The 22112-nt window shown below is 46.1% G+C and overlaps 1 protein-coding gene across 1 annotated transcript; it reads left to right on the top strand.

Annotated features, from left to right (window-relative positions):
* Positions 1-1335: 1335 nt before the first annotated feature.
* MMP20 (matrix metallopeptidase 20) lies at positions 1336-18774 on the top strand. Its single transcript, XM_033145851.1, has 10 exons — positions 1336-1461; positions 2320-2564; positions 6006-6154; positions 7733-7858; positions 8010-8171; positions 10330-10480; positions 12994-13130; positions 14284-14440; positions 16582-16685; positions 18525-18774. The coding sequence occupies exons 1-10, from the start codon at positions 1336-1338 to the stop codon at positions 18623-18625; spliced, it is 1458 nt and encodes a 485-aa protein (XP_033001742.1). The 3' UTR covers positions 18626-18774.
* Positions 18775-22112: the final 3338 nt, after the last annotated feature.

The following is a 22112-nucleotide window of genomic DNA, read 5'->3' as shown; positions in this document are numbered from 1 at the left end:
GTTGCTTCTTCACATTTGGCAGGTGCATTATCTGAAGAATATAGGAAGCTGCCTTTCCAAAATAGTGACTGGTAGCGGCTTGCCAGAGTTTCACACGGAGCTCTTCACCAGCCTTACCTGGATATACTGGAAGCTGAACCTTCAACCGCCTACATTTAATTTCATTTGCCTCCATGCAGGCAAGAAAAAGTCAACATCAAAGTTTATTTTTTTAAAAAAGTTTTTATTTATACTTTTCAAGTTTATGCATTTCATTCGTTTTACAATCAATTTAAGATTTCAAAGTTTGACTTCCTTACCCCTCTTTCTGCGCTTCCTTAAATTTATTTTTTAATACCTTCTGCATATCCAAATTCATTTAATTATCTACTTTAAATATATACTCTTGGGAAAGTGCAGGTTAGTACAATAATCCTGCTAATGTTTTTACCTGTTTTGCAATTTCTCTGTAAATGTTCAACAAACCATTTCCATTCTTTTATTAAAAGTTTGGTATATTGATTTCTTATTCTTCCGGTAAGTTTCGCCATTTCTGCATACTCCATCCAAGTTTTTGTATCCATCAATATCAAAGTTCCAGGGCACATTCTGGGGAAAACATTCGCTGAGGGAGTGGCCTAAAGAAGAAGAGGAGGAGGAGGAGGAGGAGGAGTTTGGATTGGATTGGATATCCCGCTTTATCACTACCCAAAGGAGTCTCAAAGCGGCTAACATTCTCCTTTCCCTTCCTCCCCCACAACAAACACTCTGTGAGGTGAGTGGGGCTGAGAGACTTCAGAGAAGCATGAGTAGCCCAAGGTCACCCAGCAACTGCATGTGGAAGAGCGGAGACGCGAACCCAGTTCCCCAGATTACGAGTCTACCACTCTTAACCACTACACCACACTGGCTCTCTCAGAAGGCAGGTGTGACTGGGAAGAGTTCAAAAGACCAGAGCCTGTGGTTCACCACACCTGTAGTTCAGGAAGACCCTCAGGAACAGCTGTTTGGGAGGGGCCAAAGTGGCTGTTTCAGGAACAGAGTGGTGGAAAAGCCCCATTGTGGAAGCGCTGCTCTTGACTCCAGCCGCTGCATCTCCCTGGCTACTATACAATGTTTCTTTCTTGCTGGTCCTTTTGATAAGTTCGAGAGGAATCCAGCTCCCTCCCCCCCCCCCCGCACCCATTTAAGTGCTATTGCGTTACCCCTTCATCAAAACATTGAGCTGTGTAATTACCTTCTGAGACATGAGTCACCTTGGCTCTGAGCGCCCAGAGCTGCTTCCCTCTATAAAAGGGGCTGCAGGGTCCCTCTGCCTGCTCTTCTCAAGCCCCCCCGTTGCACATCTAGGAAGAAATGGAGCTCTGTTGGATGCTGTGCCCACTTTGGGTTCTTGTGCTTTCGTTGACATATTCAGCAGCCGCCCCTGCTCTTTTTGCCCTGCCGAGGACAACCGGTTGGAAAGACTTCTACCTGGCCCAGGTTGGTGGTGCTTTGTACATCTTAATGGCTTGGGGAGTGATGCTAAGTCCCTCCTAGCATAGCAAGGCTTTGGAGAGCAGCAGCCTGGGTGGAAGATGCTGAAGTGCCCAGGCAAACCACTGCTTTATCCTAGATCTGGCACAGTAGTTAGGTCCAGCTCATGGACCACACTCCTGGAGAGCATCTCCTCATGAAGAAAGGTTGCAACGTCAGAAGCTTCTCCGTTTAGATAAAAGGCAAGTAGAGTCATAGCAGAGTTGGAAGGGATCCTGAGGATTATTTTTGGAAGGGATCCTGAGGATTATTTTCTCCAACCTACCGCAATGCAGGTATATGCAGCTGTCCCACATGGGGATTGAACCTGCAGCTTTGGCGTGATCAGCACCACACTCTAACCAACTGAGCTATTCCAGGCAAAGTACAAATGCTAGAAATGCATTACATTGAGTGGAATATCGCCCCTCACTTTTTATGCATAGGTGGAGAAAGGTGTCCCCATTCCCCAGTGTCATGGAATTCATGGGCACCCAGAGAAACTGAATGCCAAAGATTTAGTACAGACAGGCAATGGTCCTTCTTCACAAAGCACAGTTATACTATGGCTGAGGGGTGGGGAGTCCCATTGTGCAAGCAGAAGTCAATTCATTTGTGCATTTAGTTAGTTGAATACTGCCCAAAGTGGGTGTTGCTTTCCTTTTAACCTGAGGCGGAGAAGCCAAAATATGGACTTCCCTTCTCAGGAGCCAAAACATCTCAGCCTTGCCCTGCCTTTAATAAGTATGGACATCAAAGCAAAAAAAAAAAAAAAAGGTGGGGATAAAATGTCTTCCTTACCCTTTCTCTCTCTCTTTCCTGTAGGAATACCTGGACAAATATTACACACCGAAAGGAGAACATCACCTTGGAGAAATGACCAGTGGTAGCAATTCCATGACCAGGAAGGTCCAGCAGATGCAGGCGTTCTTTGGCTTACGTGTCACAGGGAAACTGGACTACAGCACCATGGGAGTCATGAAGAGGCCTCGGTGTGGCGTCCCTGACGTAGCAAACTATCGCCTTTTCCCAGGGGAACCGAAGTGGAAAAAGAGCACATTGACATACAGGTAACAGGCAGACATCAAGCGTACTTGAAATGTTTTAGATTGTCCCCTCTCCCCAGGAGTTTTCTTCTCGTTGTCTGGCATTTTGCACAAGATGCAGCAATGGCCACCAACTTGGTCGGCTTTGAAAGCCAATGGTGATTATGACTACTCATCGTAGTGTGTAGCATATTTCATTAGGGTGTGCACCCAGGGCCTTTTTTGTTGGTTGGTTGGTTGGTTTCAACAAAGGAAGAAGGGGGGGCTGACATGGCAAACAAATAAGGACAAGGAAGAGGTAAAGAGGCAAAAGGCTAATGAAACAACCACAACAAATGGTCAAGAAGCCAAAATAGGAGATTTATTCCCTACAGAGGCAGGGCAGAATGGGAGAGCCAAGCGCAGGATTTGGGTTCTTCTCAGCATATCCAATTGATGTGTGATCGCCAATGCACTGGTCCTTTGGGACCTGGAAGAAGGCAAAACTGGGGCAAGATGATGCAGGGCATGCTCCACTGAAACACGTGTCGGCCGCAAACCAAATCCCCGCACAAAATGCTTGCCACCTGTATATACCATGCATTTTCTACTGGCAAAATTATCCGACTGACTCTGGGCTTATTTTATCAGAATTTGCCTTGTAGGTTGCCTGTTTGTGCTTTTTTTTGGAGGGGGGAGTATGAACTACATGATACTATCCAGGTAGCATGTCAGTTTTCCTGCAACTGAAACCCACATTTTGCCTAACCACTAGCAGTGCAAAAAGGTGTTCTAAAACAATTACATTCTGTCATTCCATGTCATGCATGCATTTGACATATTGAGGTTTTTTGGATTACATTGGATTTGTCTGCTTTCGGACCCTGCCTCCTTGTTGGTGCCCATAACCACATCATGAAGTACTCTCTCTCTCTCTCTCTCTCTCTCTCTCTCTCTCTCTCTCTCTCTCTCTCTCTCTCTCTCTCTCTCACACACACACACACACACACACACACACCCTCCCACCTTGTTTCTTTTTCGCTGTTGTTGCAGTTCTTTTCTGGGTGCACCTTCCTCTTTCTTTTTTGGGTGTATTTACCTGGGAGGAAGTTCCTTTGCACTGAATAGGCTCACATCCGAGTAGGAGTGCCTGAGATTGTGCTGTGAGTTGTGTTAGTCAATAAAAGAACACAGGCTGGGTTTGGCAGCTGTTGTAAGACACACATCTCCCCCACCCCCAAAAATAAAAATGATGTGCTATTCCCCTATGAATGTACTCAGAGCAAATACAGAGCTGATAGCAGGGGGAGATAGCAATTCTGACTATTGCGGGGATGGAAGTCAGAGCGTAGTAGCAATCTAACAATGCCTCAAAAATATGTGGTGATGGCGCGAGAGAGAAGCAAACAGAGTGCATGTGTTTTCCCTTTTTTATCTGGAAACACAGGTAGAAGGCTGTTTCAGCAGTGCTGCTGGGCTGCTTATGAAGGGTCCATGATTGAGGTTTTTTTAAAAAAAATCATCAACATGACCTTTGATCGAAAATAGAAATTGGCAGAATGTCTAAGGTAAAAAGGTAAAGGACCCCTGGACAGATAAGTCCAGTCAAAGGTGACTATGAGGTGTGGTGCGCATCTCGCTTTTCACCGAGGGAGCCAGCGTTTGTCCACAGACAGCTTTCCCGGTCATGTGGCCAGCATGATGAACCACTTCTGGCACAACGGACACCGTGATGAGTGCCAGAGTGCACAGAAATGCTGTTTACCTTCCCACTGCAGTGGTACCTATTTATCTACTTGCACTGGTGTGCTTTCAAACTGCTAGGTTGGCAGAAGCTGGGATAGAGCAATGGGTGCTCACCCTGTAGCTCGGATTTGAACTGCTGACCTTCTGATTGGCAAGCCCAAGAGGCTCAGTAGGTAGTCCTAGTACAGTACAATATGAGAACAGTGAACAACCAGCCTTGGTATGGAACCATGGAGGGCTGCAATCAACAAAACAGATTTAGAAAATGTGGGTTTTCAACAGCGATGCAAAAGATTCCTCAGTCATGTTTGGAATGAGATAGAGGGCTGACCACAAAGTTACTCTTGGGTCCCTTTTCTTATTAATGACAAGGGCACCATTGACAGCAAGGCAACATGTCCTCACCATCAGCCAACTCAAGTATGGATCCTGCACAGACCTTCCTTGAGCTTCATGCCCTACCTAACATCCTTGGAAGCAGCTTGCAGTAATAGGGAGGCTAATTGTATGGTGGGAGACCACTGTGTAGAACAGGCTTCCTCAACCTTGGCCCTCCAGATGTTTTGAGACTACAATTCCCATCATCCCTGACCACTGGTTCTGCTAGCTAGGGATCATGGGAGTTGTAAGCCAAAAACACCTGGAGGGCCGCAGATTGGGGGTGCCTGCTGCAGAATGTAGCTGGTATATGGGGGTGAGGAGAGACAACTTATTTATCAAGCGTTTATCCTGATTTGCTCACACAAAGTTTCTGCGGCAGTTAGACTATGTCCAGTCATTACGGAGCATTCATTCTGATTGCTGTGTGAAGTTGTTACACAACAAAGATGCAGGTTTGGGGGTTGCATTGTATTCTCAACAAATGTTCTTAAACCGTGATAAATTGAAAATACACCCAAACACCACAGACCTTGTTGTCCGCTAACATTTTACATGGAAAGTGCCCTTTATCATAGCTGTTTTATGGGAGTGCTCATCTACCTTTCCAAAGATTGCTATCAGACTAGGAAATTTAGTTTGGCTCACATTTTGCATTTAAAAAGTACCTAATTCACACTTCCCCAAACAATACACGAGCCGTAACCCAGCTATCCATCGAAAATCACACTTCTCCAAAATTTTGTTCTCCAAACCAAAAATGCATATATCTGGAGAAAGTGTGCATTTAAGTGCAACATGCAAAAATGAATTACTTTATGAGGAAATGTGTATATTAGGCAAAATTGCATAAAATCCTGGTGAATTTTCATGAGATTTTTTTTTTAAATGTAAACTAGTGCAGAAATGTGAGTAAAATTAGAAACTTAAATTGCAGGCTCCTCCATCCCTAGTTCAGATTATTATTATTTTTTATTTGCTGTACTGTATGTGTTCGATTTCCCCTTATCTTGATAACCTGTCTTTATCATTCCCGTCATTCAGGAGCAGCTAGGGGCAGTAGGAGGTCCACTGTGGACCTAGGCTGCCAGCAGCCACATCACTGCTGGCAAACCAGGAAGGGGTGAGGTAGGGCTGTGGTCAGGCCAGGATGGTTCGGGCACATTGGCAGGAACACCAGGTTGACTATGCCGGTACACCTGAACAACCCATCACCACTGCCACCCAGTCTCACCTTGCTCACAAACCCAGTTCACAGCGACAGGTGAGAGGGAGGCGGTCTGCTGCATTGCTCTTCCCCTCTGGCCGCTCCTGCCGTCCATTGCATATCTGCATCCTGAAATGTGTCATTTCCCTCCTCAGAGTAACAAAATATACATCCAGCCTAAGTCACGCAGATGTTGACAAGGCCGTGGAGATGGGGTTGAAAGCCTGGAGCGCAGCTGCCCCTCTGAATTTTGTAAAGGCCACCTCGGGAGAAGCGGATATCATGATATCGTTCCAAAGTGGAGGTAATTGTTATCGCTAAAGTCTGTGACGCTAGCTGCTCAACCTTTGGCTTTATTGTGAAGGGGTTAAGCTGGGCAAAATAATGAGGCGATTTATTTATTCTGGTTTAGATGCACAGAACCGTTCCTGGGAAAGTGGCAAGTGTGAAAAACGGCTAGGGGGTGAAAGGGCAACTGTAACAAAAAGGGAACATTTCTAAATATTTTCAAAAGCTGGGCTCTGCCCTGAAAATGCTTGTGGGCAAACACATTGCACAGTTCTGCATAAGAGTGCTTCAGGAAGGCTGCCACAGAGCTCATATTAAAGTGCTGTTTGTGTGACACGAAAGTGCCTAAATGTGGTTTGCCTGAGTACAAACTCCCGAATTCCTGTAGTGGTGCTACTCCACACACACACACCCCAAGCCTTCACTCAGTGTTACGGTCAGGGTTCAGTCTTTAGCAGCAGCAGCAGCAGCAGTCACAACAACAGCAGTGTTTTGTAAGCTGCGTATCAACGCAAGCTGCATTTTGTAAGTAAAGGGAGAAGTGCCTGCCCCAAAGAGCTTACAATCCAAAATTTGACATCAGGGAGAGAATTGAGGCAGGGAGTAGGGAAAGAGAAAAATAATGTACAACAGGAATGATGTGGGTGTATACTGCATGGCTGACCTTGATTTCGTTGCTGTTGACCTGAGATTTTAACAGGGAATATTTGAAAGATGTGCCACCAGTGTGCCGTGGCACCCTGGGGTGCCTTGAACGATGCAGCGGGCAACACTGGCCTCCATCCCTCTTTCCTCCCCTCCCTCCTCTGATGCCCTCTCACGTCTCTGCCTCCCAAAGGCTTGTACAGCTGTTTGTTGCAGAGGCCCTGGCTACAAGCTCCCCAGGCAAATGGTGCCTCTGGGGCTGGCCAGGGGGTGCTGGTTGCCAGGAGCTGAGGCATCCTCGGAGGAAGCAAGCAAGCAGGCGAGGGAGCCCAGCCAGCCAGTCTGCCAGCCCTTGCTGTTGGGAATGGACAGACAAATCCCCAGCCCCTGTGGGGCAGTGTGAGGAGGCCCCTCTATTTGGGGTAGGGGGGGCAGCTCAGAGACCAGGGATGGCAACTGTGGCTGCTCAGAGGACTCTCAAGGAGAGGGGAGAGGAGGCTGAAGGAACACTCCACAAGAGGGGATGTTCAAAAAAGGGCGAGAGGCTGCCAGCTCTGCAGGCAAGGGGTGATGTAAGTGGGCTGCTGAGCCCCACAGGGGTGCCGTAGAAAGAATGTAGTTGGTCAAGGGAGCCATGGATTCAAAAAGGTTAAAAACCTCTGCATTAGGGGAATCAAAGCCTTGCATGTACTGTATATGAAAAATGACCACTTCAGGCAGTCACATAGTGACTTATAGGAGATCTTGGTCTTTGTACGCAGACACTGGCAGATTTGTAAGGGATTTTGCAATATGTGTCAGATTCCATTGAAATGCTCTTGTTTGTGGGGGGCCGCGGTTGCTGAGACCACAACAGAACGCATTGTGCAACTTATGCCTCTCTGATCTAACCATTACACCACCTGCCATGATTGCAAAGTCACGTGATGTTCCTTGTATTCTGTGTTAGATCATGGGGACTCCTATCCATTTGACGGCCCGCGGGGGACTCTAGCCCACGCTTTCGCACCTGGGGAAGGACTGGGCGGAGACACTCATTTTGACAACGCAGAGAAGTGGACGATGGGAATGAATGGTAGGCGCAAAGCCACACAATAACCCGAAAGCACCCAAAAGAAGCAATTTGTCCCCAGCTAATCAAGTGTGGCAGAATGCACAGAGAACTGAATATGTATCAGAGAGAAACTCACCATTGCTTATATGAAATATATTGTTTTGTCGTATAGGATTTAATCTGTTCACTGTCGCGGCTCATGAATTTGGCCACGCCTTGGGCCTTGCCCATTCGGCCGACCCATCAGCTCTGATGTATCCAACATATAGATACCAACATCCATTTGGCTTCCATCTCCCCAAAGATGACGTGAAAGGGATCCAGGCCCTTTATGGTAATAACGTGGATTCTTGCTTTTACAATTGTATTTATTTCAAGAGTTCTTCCTCCAGATCGCTCTTCCTCCAGATCGAACTAGAAGGCAGCGTACAGTATAAACCAGGCATGTCCAACAGGTAGATCACGATCTACTGGTAGATCACTGGACGTCTGCGGTAGATCACTGGTAGATCATGGGCTCCCCACAAAGAAGCTGAACAACTGTGGCTCCCCTTAAAAAAGCTCAACATTTTACCTCCTCCCTAAAATAAACTCAACAACTTTGACCTGAACCCCCCCCAAAAGGGGGTAGATCACTGCCAGTTTTTAACTCTGTGAGTAGATCGCAGTCTCTTGGGAGATGGCCGCACCTGGTAAAAACAGCAATCTAAAAACAACAGAGAATAAAATCATAGGTCAGTTGCAAAAGCAGCAGCGCTGAGGCGAAATTCCAACCTTTCCTTTAAAATCCAGCCACCAAGAGTGAGAAGGGGCAGCGCAAACTTCTTGGCCATGGCAGTGCTGCCACTTGTCAAGACTAGGATGGAGCAGAGCGGCTGAATAAGTGAGCAGTGGCAGTGCTCACCTTCCCCTGCCCTTGCTGCCACCCCGCCCCACCCCATTCCAGGAAGCAGCAGGACCACCACAAATCTGCACACCTTTCCAAGGCCAGGCCGTGTTGTGGGACAGCACCTCCTCCCAGCTGTACCCGGCAAGGGCGCAATTGTTTTGGAGTTTTCCCCGGTTGTCATGATTCCCTAAACTGCAGGCATGGCCAAACTTGGCCCTCCAGATGTTTTGGGACTACAACTCCCATCATCTCTAGCTAACAGGACCAGTGTTCAGGGATGATGGGAATTGTAGTCCCAAAACATCTGGAGGGCCATGTCTGCCCTAGAGGGAACTCACACCAGCCGGGAAGCCATACTGTAGCCAATTGCAGGCAGGCTGCTAGGCTGGGTCCGCCCTAGGGGCAGGCCCAACCGAGCCAACAGGCTTCTCTTGGGTCCGCTCCTCAGGTATAAATTCCCACAAGCCTCTGCCCTTGCATCAGAACCAGGAAGAGAGCACAGTGGCGGCGGCAGCCAACAGCAGTGGCATTGCAACTCTTCCCGTAATTATTTGCATCCCTTAGGTGCCTTCTTCCTCTGTTCATTTCTATCCTGCAACTAGTCCTTGTCGGCTGGGTTTTATTGTATACTTTTACACCAACAGAACCATATTCAATGGGCCTCATAGGAAGACATACAATGAATACACTTCCAACACTTAATTGCACAACACATAATGGCTTTCAGCTAAATGTATGGAATTATCTCCACTTTAAGACAAGTGTTGGGTTAATCTGTGATGACCTATTATTACAAACAAGTAATAATAATAATAATAATAATAATAATAATAATAATAATAATAATAATAATTTATTTGTACCCCACCCCACCCATCTGGCTGGTTATCATTTGACGTTATGTTCAGCATATGTGAACTGGCCCTCTGCCATGCAATGTTTCATAAAATTCTCAGCCTAACTATTCAAATATCATGATCCACCAGAAGTTCCAGAATGCAGTTTTTTGTATTGTTACAGATCTGGAGTTAGTGAATGTCAGAAACTAGTAAAATGGTAGAATTTAGATAATACTGGAGTACTGAAGGAAAGATTCAAGGCAAGTAAAAAAATAAATAAATACAGGCTAAGCTTCCTTTCCAGGTCAGGGATAGAGGCCTTAGTGTGACAAAAGATGTTGATATTGATTAAAGAGGAATCCTTGGGTCTGTGCCAATAGAAGTCACCAAACAAAATTTTCTGTGCAACATAATTGCTCTTTTGTACCCCAAAAAGCAAAACCGGAGAATAGTTGGCACAGGCTTATATTAAGCATACTGCAGAAGATATAAAAAATGTGTAGCAAGAACTGCAAATGAGGTGGTGGGTAGAATCAATGGGTTGTCTTCAGTTATGTTTTACTCAGGGTACACCCATTGAAATGAACGGACATGACTAACCTAGGTTCATCAATTGCATTAGGTCTACTCTGAGCGAACTTTAGTTCAATGCAACCCAATATATTGGACGGGATAAGGTGGGCCTCAATCGGGATACATGGCCACAGGCAAGTCAATACGTGTACTAAGTGCAGTTTTAACTTGGTTTGTGTGTCGTATTCTAGGGTCACGGCAATCTGGATCCAAAGTACCACAAGTGCCGCATCCACCTCTTCCCAAACCACCAACTCCAGCTGATCCAGACCACTGTGACTCCAAGTTTTCGTTTGATGCTGTTACGGTGCTAGGGAAAGAACTCCTTTTCTTCAAGGATAGGTGAGATTCCTGCTTGATCCAACCTGCAAGAGGCAAGGCTGTATCAGTGCTTGTGTTTTCCAAAGACAGCATGCCTTTTTGGGGTTGTTGCTTTTCTAAGGAAGCTCCACCAACTCTGCTATCCAAATATGGCAACTGAGTTCAAAGTCCCTCCTTTGCAAAGAAAAATGAAATAATCCCTTGATTGCAGGACCAGGCATCGGACTTTCCATACCCCAACCTGTATAATAAGAGACCAATAAGTCTGGGTTTGGGGTCAAAACAGGACACAACTTTATTGAATACAGGTGAAAGAGGTTTGGCTTGGGCATGGGGCAATCTAAATACTTCTGGCCCACCCACCAGAAGCGAAGCATGGCCAATCCAGGCAGGGGTTCCTAAGATTTACATCCAATAGGGTGACCCCCACAGGGACCGCCATCTGGGGGTGTGCCTTCGGCCCTGGCCCCCTTGGGCACGAGGACGTGTCCACTCCCTCCGGATCCCTTTAACGGGATACCCCGGCATTTGGAGGGGCAGGCAGAGACTACAACCTCCCCTACATCCAAAAGAAAGGATTGCCCCAATGCCCAACCAGTTGTGAAGATTGCTATGAGGTTGGCAAAACCACCAGGTAAGTGCCAATTAGCTGTGTGGGCAAATTCCTACCCAGCCCCTTGAAGGACGGCGACCACCGTAGCCACAGCAAAGTCATTGACATCAGCTTAAACTGAGGGTAGGTGGGCGGGGAAACCCGGTGCAGGAACAAACAGGCTGAGCCCCAAGTGCTGGCTGCTTAAATGGACAAGGGGTGGATTCAAGGAAAGCCCACTGTCAGCTCCATCAGCGCTGCCCCCAGCACAGCCCGCAGCCCCATTTGCCAAAGCAGGCTGCAGGTGGATTCGGTTCCTGATAGGCGGAGGGAGTTCCTGCCCCCTCCACCTATCAGGAAAGGCACAGCAGTTTGAATTCCCAGCTGGGGCCCCAGTGAAGCCTCCTCCATCACGCAATGCTGCCGCATGCAAAAGGGGGTGAAACCAGGGGCGTAGCAAGGGGGGCGGGGGGTGGTCCGCCCCGGGTTCCATAATGGAGGGGGTGACAAATTATCAAGGAACAATTTTTTTTTTGAAAATGCCTGCTCCGAAGGTCTTATCTTACTATACTAGGGATTATATAGCTATATATGAAATTTCATGCATATCGGTTAATATCTTGACCCTCCTCCACCAAAATAGCTGTTCACTTGGCTGTTTTCCTATGTCGTGAAGGCTGAAATTTCATTTCATTGGAGCACTTGCTGTTCCCAACCCTAACCCTGTGGAAAGCCATCTAATTAGACTTTAATTTGATTTTGAGGTGTTTTTAGGAGGTAATTTAATTATTGTTTGATTTTATACCAATGTTAAGTATCTGATGTTAGCCACCCTGAGCCCGACTTCGGTCGGGGAGGGTGGGATATAAATAAAAGTTTTTTATTATTATTACTTGTTATTATTCCTTTGTAAGAAAATGTGAAATAATGTAAAACCATTTTTGCGGGGGGGGAATCAAGGGGGTGGGGTTGACAATAAATTTTCCGCACCGGGTACCACCTGACCTTCCTATGCCTCGGGGGAGGGGGGGTTGACAAAAATATTTTTGCCCCCGGGTACCAATTTACCTTGCTACGCCCCTGGTTGAAACTACATTGCTTCATATACAGTTCTTGGTTTTGAAGAGTGCACCTCATGTTAGCATTCCCTTTATCGGCTTCCTGTTGTCAAAATGACTAGTCTCTTCTCCCACATTTGTTAGCTCAAGCCTAGGCGTAGGGATGGATGAAATGTTTCAGTTTCTAACAGCAAAAAAAGCTATCTACCCACCTCAGGTTTCTCGCTTAAAAAACAACAAGAGGAGACTGAGAGGAGATATGGTTGTTGTTGTTTAGTCGTTTAGTCGTGTCCGACTGTTCGTGACCCCATGGACCAGAGCATGCCAGGCACTCCTGACTTCTACTGCCTCCCACAGTGGAATGCGGGAGGCAGATATGGTAGCCATTTTCAAATATCTAAAGGGCTATCACATGGAGGAAGGAGCAAACTTGATTCTCCTGCTCCTTAAGGTACAAGTTACAGTAAGGAGATTCTGACTATACACCAGGAAGAACTTTCTGAAAGTAAAAACTGTTCGACAGTGGAACTGACTTCCTTTAAAGATGGTGGATTCTCCTTCATTTGAGGTTTTTAGCAGAGGTTGGGTGGCCATCTCTCAGGTATGATCTAGTTGAGATTCCTGCATTGCAGGTGGTTGAACTAGATGGCCCTTTGGGTCCCTTCCAACTCTACAATTCTATCATTCTATGAGTAGGACATAATCTGGTCTTGCCCCCTTGATTTGTCTGGCAAACAGCCTGAAAGCAAAAGCATTGTCCAAGCTGGTAGCCGCACTTCTCGTTCTGGTTGACAAGCCAGTGAAATCTGACACGTAAAAACATCTTGAGATGCAAACATTTTCTGTTCCATTTGTTTTTTCTTCCTTCTTCTCCTCCTAAATAGGCTCTTCTGGAGAAGGCAGGCTCAGCTGACGTCAAGCGTGCAGCCACTTGCCATCACAAGCTCTTTCCCTCAGCTCATGTCAAACGTGGATGCTGCCTACGAAGTAGCTGACAGAGGAGTTGCTTATTTTTTCAAGGGTGAGTGACTCTTGAAAGCTGTTGCACTTTGGCACCAGAATATTAAATATACCAGGGATTATTGTGCATCATTTCCATATCGACAACACTTACTAAGGTTCTTATTAATCCTGAAAACAGCATTGTGAGAAATATCATTATTGTCGGTTCGTCAGCCCACTCAGAAATCTCCATGCCTAGCTGGGAGCAGCATTCAGCTTAGCAGTCTGCATGGTGCAGCAGAGAGTAGCCAACAGGGTGCCGTACAGATGTTGTTGGACTACAACTTCTATCCTCCATGAACACTGGCCGTGCTAGTTGGAGCTATCGGGAACTTGCACCCCACAACATCTGGAAGGGGGCACTACGATGGATAACCTTGACATAACACCATTCTGAGAAGAGGGCTCTGGAAAAATAATGGAGGTCACCACCTCAGGATGCCATTTTTATTTCCCCAAGTCTCCTCAGAATGTGGTCAGCAATGGGGAGGAAGGAAGCTTTCAGCAGTGCTCTTCCCCAAGCAAATTTAATGGGTTTCTATTGGTTGTGGTTGATTTTCTCCACTTCCAGTGAGTGAATTCAATGGGTTCTTCTGTTCATGGAATTAGGCACAAATCCAAACTCGCTTTGTAGAATACTCTTCACATTGACATCAGACATGTGTCAGCAGTTTTGGTCTTTCAACACATATGAAAGCCCTTAATAAAAACAACAACAACTGCCAAGCATTCCTGGGTTAGCAACCTAGCCACATTTCAATCATATACTAGTTGTCCTGTTGTTCTATTTCAGCTATGGGGAACCACAGGCCTAATTAGGTCTTTCAGGACTCCCCACAAGGCCAGTTCAGCCAAACCACAACTACCTGACATAATATATTAGACAGAAGGGGGTTTGCAGGCTCCACAAATCAGCAAAAACCTGTGTCCCTATTATTATTATTATTATTATTATTATTATTATTATTATTATTATTAGATATTGCTGGGTTTTGTATTCTACCGGACACTGCTTTGAAATTTTTGTGGTTATGTGGTCTAGAATTACTGTACACAAGTACAGTAAATAAATGAAAGGTTAGATGTCGGGAGATTCAAGCTATAAATGTCCTCAAAGCAAATATATCATTGTGCTGTTGTTGTTCTTGCTGTTGTTGATTCCTGTTTGCCAGGCCCCCATTACTGGACAACTCGTGGGTTCCAAATGCAGGGCTCTCCGCGGGCCATCGCAGACTTTGGATTTCCTAGGAATGTGCTACAAATAGATGCAGCTGTCTACCTGAAGGATGAAAAGAAGACGCTCTTCTTTGTAGGAGATGACTATTACAGGTTCCTTTATTATTGCCTCTTAATACAAACATTTTTAAAAAAAAATCACTTGTGAAACCAGACATCATCCCTTGGTGCTGAAAAGGAGAGAGGGGGAAGAGGACATGCTTTCCTTTCTCGTAATATTTGAACTTGGAGTCACCTAGTTAAGGTGATTGGTTCAGACAGTGGCGTAGCAAGGGAGAGGCGATGGGGGTGGGCGCCCCATGTTCCAGGGAGGGGGGTTGACACTCGCCGGCCACTCCCCAAGCCGAGCCCCGCTGCCCGGCACCCCATCCGTGCTGCTTTACGGACGGACGGGGCAGCCCCACGAGCTGCCACTCGCTTGGCAGCTCGCTCGGTTGTCGCAGGAGCAGCAGTGCCGGCCTGGATGGACTACGCATGTGTGGCATTTCCGCGCCTGTGCAGTCCGTCCCGACGTGCGGCGTGATGTCACGATGCATGCGTCAGGATGCCCCGCCCCCAGGGGGGGTGCCTCCACACGCCGTTTGCCGCCCCGGGCAGCCAAGAGGCTTCCTCCGCCCCTGGGTTCAGAACAAATTAAGTGTAAGCTCTGGTGGGTTCTTTTCAGTTGCCCCTCCGCATAACAGGTCTATGCATGGAGGAGAATGCAATTGTAAGCATACTTTTTTTCAAAAAGAGAGCAGCAGGGAGAAATCTTCAGGAAGTTTATCTTTTGCATGCCCCATTCCCTGCCCTGGGGCTTTATTTTTAACAAGTTTACAGCTATGCTAGTCACCTTAAATTGTGTGTGAGTGTGTTTCGCTGCAGCTGAACAGACATTCAGATTGCAATCTTATGCTCCTCTAGGAACAAGTCCCACTGAACTCAGTGTGGCTTGGTTCTGAGTGGAAATGTCAGATACAGATTTCCATACCTTGATCAGGATGGAACTATGAAAGTGGCTTCCCCTTTTCTAGAATTACTTATTACATTATCCAGACAACCTGTTCCACCCCCATCCCCACCCCAATCCACACTTCTCAGTGGAGAATTTGCAAGGAGAAGCATGGATTGGGGCTTCCGTTTAACTATTAAACCTTTGATTAGGTAAAATTCGCAAAGCACACTTTTTAACGTCCACAGTCACAAGAGAGAGACTAGTGGAAGAACCGAACATGCACAAATTCCAGATTAACCCTAGACATTTTCCAAGTAAAAATCCAAGGGCAGGTGGAATCATAGGTAGGTTACCAAAGATCCGCTGAAGACTAACAAGATGGAATGTGAGAAATCTGCCCACTGCCCAGAACAAAGAGTACTTTTTTGCATAATGCACAATTTTCTACCACAAGATACAGTGAGGTCCATTGACACAGATGCTTCTGTCAGCAACTATGAGTCACTGTATATGTAAATTCCATTAGGTACCGTGACTAATTTATATATACAGACACAGTATAGCTCTGTCTATACCAGGCAACAGTTACAGAAGGTAGGTATCACTACCTCCATGTTTTGTTTATGAAGACCCAAAGCTATCTGGCTCACTGCTGTTAAAAACAGAATGGCAGGTTTGGGCTTGTTTGTTTGTTTAATAGATTTATTCCATGCCCCTCTACAAAGAAATATTCACTGTGTGCTAAGAAGGACCTTAGTCTATTTCAACAAACTAAGTGATCAGGCAACGATAAGCCTCAAGTCACAACTAAACAACAAAGCAGATGAGGCCTGCCTAGGCAATTCTTTCACGCAACCAAAAGCAGTTTTGACTCAAAGCTTGCTGTCCTGTTGCAATCATTAGAGCGAAACTGCTTTTCCAAGAACGTCTTGCATATGGTATAAAAATAAACCTTCTATAACATGGGTCTAAGCCTATTTATAGCTTGATAGACAAGAGCAATAGGTTTGTATTTCTCAATACAAACCAGCCAGTGTGGTGTAGTGGTTAAGAGTGGTAGACTTGTAATCTGGTGAACCGGGTTCACGTCTCTGCTCCTCCACATGCAGCTGCTGGGTGACCTTGAGCTAGTCACACTTCTCTGAAGTCTCTCAGCCCCACTCACCTCACAGAGTGTTTGTTGTGGGGGAGGAAGGGAAAGGAGAATGTTAGCCGCTTTGAGACTCCTTTGGGTAGTGAAAAGCGGGATATCAAATCCAAACTCCTCTTCTTCTTCTTTGGCATTCCTTTCTCTCAAAAGCTATGATGAAGCCAAAAGAAAAATGGAGAAGGATTTCCCAAAGAGCATCGAGGACGAGTTCTCGGGAATCAGTGGCAGGATTGATGCAGCAGTAGAAGTAAATGGTGAGTAGTTACTGCATCATGGTGCATCATCGATACCGGGGAGCTAATGTTGCCCTGCAGACTGCAACTGGACCACAGCTCGCATTATCCCTGGGCAATGGCCAAGGTGGCTTGGGCTGATGGGAACTGGAGTCCAGCAGCAAAGGGTAGCACATTGGCTGCCCCATCTTAGACAAAAGCAGGACTTCCTGGCAAAGGCATCACTGCCACTTACCAGGACAAAGTGGGGTAGGACAGAGGTACCATCCCAGTAGGTGGCAGAGAGGCATGCCAACCGCTCCTAGGAGTGTCAGACACATGGCCTTGGTGTCCCCGAGGCCACATCCCACCCATCACATAGTTCGCTAAACTATCTTTTAGGCTAAGAACCAAGACACCCTTAGCCTACTAACGCATGGCTGACTCGTCCATCTTACTTCCCCTACAATTCCTTCTCAGGCCCAATTAAAATGTGGCATTGGGGGCCATGGTTTGGCTGTGTAATAATTCCATATGGTTTATATAATTTCAATGTACCTACCCCATTTGGTGTGGGTGCAGAATTAATACACCCATGATCTGTGATCCTGGACAGCAGGATCTGCTTCTGAGGTAATGCCTATATAAATGTTTGCATGGGGCAAGTACATTTGTACCAAGCTCTTATACAACAAAGTGCTTTTACCTCACACTTTAAACCAGGCCACAGAGGACAGATTTTGCAAGCATATGCAAAGTAAAGGAGAGCAGAATTGAATGCAGTAAAGTGCAGTAATACAAGTCCACTGGAGACACAATCTTTCCTTTACCGTTCGATAAGACAGAGTGGGTTTGGGGGAGGGGGGGAATTAATGCATTTGAATGGTGAACTGGAAATTTTCAGTGGAAAATATATAACACCCCAATTTTGCATGTGTTCAAAGTACACACAAATGTGCACATGTGGGCCGTTTTCAGATCCAGAAGAGGGTGAGGCAGGCTTTTGCACATTCTTCCGATGCATGTGATGACCCCAAATGCAATCCCTGCGCAAATCAGGGGTTGCCTGTACCTAGATGCATATCATGTAGGGGATTTGGTACTCTAACCCCTGGAATAAGAAATGCAATCACTCGTGCAACTTCAAGATCAATAAAAGCCTAAGCCTAAGACTCTGAAGAGCTGCTACCAATCAAAGCAGAGAATGCCGAAACTAGATCAACAAATAGTCTCACCTGGTGTAATGTAGCTTCCTTTGAGAAATTTAGACACAAGCTGGCATCTCCAACCATCCCTGGTCAATTTCCCAGCTTCCCTGAAAGGCAAAAAAAAAAAAAAATCAGATTTGAAATAAGTTATTAAGTGCTCTGTACGCAATGCAGAAATGCTACTGAAGCCAGTTAGGGAGCACAATCTCCCATAAAAACCTTCGGAATTGATGTCATCTCAGGCGGCTTTCCTCAGGGAACCCGTGAAAAGTTATCTTGTGAGCATCTGAAATCCAGTCTTTTCAGTGGTGGCACCGAAAAACTGTGGAACCCCCATCCTCTTGGAGGCTTGTCAAGCCACACCTCTACAGTTTTGCATAGCTCGTGACACACTTTTGGCATGAACTTTTCCTTGCTGCTGTTGTGTTACTTTGATGGATGTTATCACATAATTTGCCTCTCCTTTTTTTGTTATTGTACACTGCTTGGTTATTTTTTTTTAATGGAAAACGGGTACATCAGCTGATTAAACAAAGAAAAGAAGGAAGTTCGTGAGTGGGGATAGAGAGGTCATATTTCACAACTGTACCAAGAAGTCTATGGCATTGTTAGGTTTCTCAAATATTAAGCCCCCTGATTAGTAGTTCCTACTTTTGTTTCCTTTCCTTTTTAGGTCACATTTACTTCTTCTCAGGCCCCAAAGCCTATAAATACGACAAGGAAAAGGAAGATGTGGTTAATATTGTGAAATCCAGCTCCTGGGTGGGCTGCTGAACTGAAGTGGGAAGTGGATTATCACAGTGAGCTAGAAGATGACTGCAAACATTGGAGCCTGTCAGCCAAAATCACATTCTGCGGATTTGATTCCAGAAGCACAACGGCAAAAGGATGTGCCGTTATTGCTCAAGCCCAGAAAAGAAGAAGAGGGGAACGCATCAAAATAAGTGACACAGTAGCATTTCAGATAGCTTGGGGAAATCCTGGGGTGGGGGGTGGGGGGAGAGAATTCAATGTACTCATCTTTTAAAAGTCTGGTATCTTCAGGGATAGAAAAGGAAGATGGACCCCAATGCTCGGCTGACACTTCTACCCCAGCAATGTTTCCTCAGAACAACGGTTGCATTATGCCAGGGGATAGGGATAGGGGATGATAGCCACCACTGAGGGGGGTGCCATTTCCGTCCCATAATGCCCCTGGAACCACACTAAGCACCACATAGCATCACTGAAAGCGCGTGATGGTGTGTGGAAGTGCAAATGATGGCAACAGGTTGTGTGTTTCAGTCAAGGACGGGAGAGAAGTTCCATTCAGGCCCCACCTCCACCATACATTTAAAGCATTATTAAACCGTCATGGCTTCCCCCCACCCAAAGAATCCCGGGAACTGTATTCGTGCTGAGAGCTGTTAGAAGGTCCCTTTCCCCACATGGTTCTACAATTCTCAGAATTGCCTCTTCCTGGAGTTTTTGCTCTGTGAGGGGAACTCCAAACAACCTTAACACACCACAGTTTGCGGGGAAGCTGTGGTTGTTTGATGCGGCATGGTAATACTTTAAATGCATAGTGCAGGTGGCACCTCAGTTAATGTTTAAAGGCAGATTTGCCTAAGTCATGCTTTCTGAAACAATACAAAAACCAGTAACTAAAGCCACCCTTGGAACATTGCCCGCCCCTTCTCCTCCCAAGAAATGTATACAATAATAATACAAAAATGTGCAATCAAATGCATACGTAAGGCTAGAATGTCCCTCTAAAATTTTGGAATGCAGCGAGGGGGCTTTTTGTTTGCCTTGAAAATGAGGAAGAAAGGTGTCTAGGCAAATGAGATGGGAGAGCAAACCAAATTGTTATCCAGAGGAATGGATGCAAAATAATTCATGAGGGAAAGTATAGATTAACGACTTGCCTAATCCTTGGATTTTTATGTTGTGAACTGGCCTGTGATCTCCGGATGAAGGGTGGTATGCAAATTTAATATATTATAATTAATAATAATAATAAATATATTGATGAAAACAACATATAGAAATGTATTATACTGGGGAAATTGCTTTTTCAAAAATGTGTATGTTAGGCAAAATTGCATAGAAAAATGCATTAAAATGCTGCAGAGAGTTTTCATGATAAAAGAAATTTGCGTAAAACTGATGAGAAAATGTGGAGAACTGAGCTTGGGATTGGGGGGGGGGATGAGAAATGGTCAGAGTCACCGATCCCAAGTCGCAGCTGCTGCTTGCAGCAGAAGTAACAAGAAAAGAAGGCCTGCTGCTGCCCCATACGCCATCTCGGGAAAATAATCTCCCCACTTCCTCCTGCAAAAAGAAAATCAGCTCATGATCCACATTCACTGCTTGCAAATGGGGTGACATGTCTGTGGTGGCCATTTTAACCCCCACTCTAGTTTCAGATCACAGGTGAGTATTCATTCCTGAAGAGTACGTGAGGCCAGGTTGCACTCTACACCGGAGTAGAGAACTTATCGTGTTGAGTCTAAGGGTGGCATTCGCTCCTGGGCGACCTTTCAGTGGCAGGTGGGCATTAGTGGTGATTCTTGTACCCAGTGCTTTTTTTTCTAGAAAAACAAGTGGTTACTCACCAGCCAGCGGGGTGGGGGGGGCATGGCCTGACATCAAAGAAAGGAAGCATTTCTCCATGCTTTCCAGTTTATTATAGAGGGGAAAGTAACCTAACGCAATATGTACTGAGAATCACAGTCGTGGTGGCAAGCATGCTCACTGAACTCTGTAGCGATCGCAACCTCAATTACTGTGTTATATTTTAAATTTTTTTAAGCTGCTGAGATGGAGGAAATTGAGCAATCCTGATAAAGAACCCAAACACTTGAGGAGGGGAAACCGCAACACTACATTGGATAGCCTTGCCCAAGCCACAGAGATGTACAAACTTCCCCCGCCTGCAACTTTGCAGCTCTCTAAACCGTACCAATGTTTAGGCACAGCAGCCCCGGTCCTAGGCGTGTTTACACAGAAGCAAGAACACTGAATTCAATGGGGCTCACTCAGTGACAGCTGTGGCCCATTGAGAACGGTAGGGCAAAATGCGAGGAGCCCAAACAGTAGATGGGTGGCACTGAGAATATAAGGACAAGCAGGCTGAGCTGCCTCACTCTCTAATCGTTGCAAGTATGCAGGCAACGGAGGCCTAGCTTATGGTAGTTGGTGGCATAGGAACCAATTCTGAGGCATCTTCAGCCCCTGCAAAGTATGTTGGGATGGGGCTGAGCCCCCTCAATCCTGAGGAGGCAAAGGAGGCTGAGTGCAGAGTGTTCCGGGGGGTGTTTCACCACGGGGCGGGGGCATCACAAGATTGCTTGGAGTGGCAGTGAAAGGATGTCTCCCCTTTCCACCGCTGTCACTGCTCTGTCTCCCAATGGGTCACCCACTGTCCAGGGCAAGGAAAACGGGGACAGTGAGTCCCATGATGCCTCGGCCCCATCCTCTTCATCCGCCAAGCTCACTTCCGCTACAGGGCCAGGCGTGGTGAGGCCAGCAAGCCAGGAGCTGAGTGTGACGCCACACCATGCAACCAGGGTCCGCACTCAGCCTCCTCTTGATGCACGCGATGCTCGTCATCACATGTGCAGTGCGTATGATGTAAGACACGCACAATGGGCCTCCCCAATGTTGGGTGCAACTCGGTACCTCAGGTTGATGCAGCTGTACCCCATTTTTCCTAATATAGTGGTACCTTGGTTTGCGTACGTCTTGGTTTGCATACATTTTGGATTACAAACACGTCAAACCTGGAAGTACGTGTCCCGGTTTGCAACCTTTTTTTGGATTACAACCCCTTTTTTGGGGGGGGGATTACGAACAAATTTTTTTGGGGAGGTCCCATTGGCGAAAGTGTGCCTTGGGTTACAACCTGTTTTGGTTTACAGACGGACCTCTGGAACGGATTATGGTTGTAAACCAAGGTGCCACTGTACCTAGCCTCCCCTGGGCTTTCTCGTATGCAAGCATGTTTTGAATTGTAGCCTTAAAGGCCGTTTTTGGGTGAGCTTAATGTTTGTAAGATTCTGTTCTTAGGTAAATAGAAGGAAGAACTGGGCATGACCCAACCTTTCATAATGAGCAGGTGATGCCTTATTTTTTTAAAGGTATTTAAATCTTTTTTTAAAAAAAATGTATTTCCTGATCCTGGGGTTTAGTTTGAGCTATTCAGTATGAGCCTCTCATTGGTTAGTCAGTTGCTAGGGTTATGGAATGTTTAATCAGTTAATCAGTGGGCGACCTGCAT

This window comes from Lacerta agilis, chromosome 4 (assembly GCF_009819535.1).
Source record: "Lacerta agilis isolate rLacAgi1 chromosome 4, rLacAgi1.pri, whole genome shotgun sequence".
Taxonomy (NCBI): domain Eukaryota; kingdom Metazoa; phylum Chordata; class Lepidosauria; order Squamata; family Lacertidae; genus Lacerta; species Lacerta agilis.
This window is presented reverse-complemented; position numbering and strand designations above follow the sequence as displayed.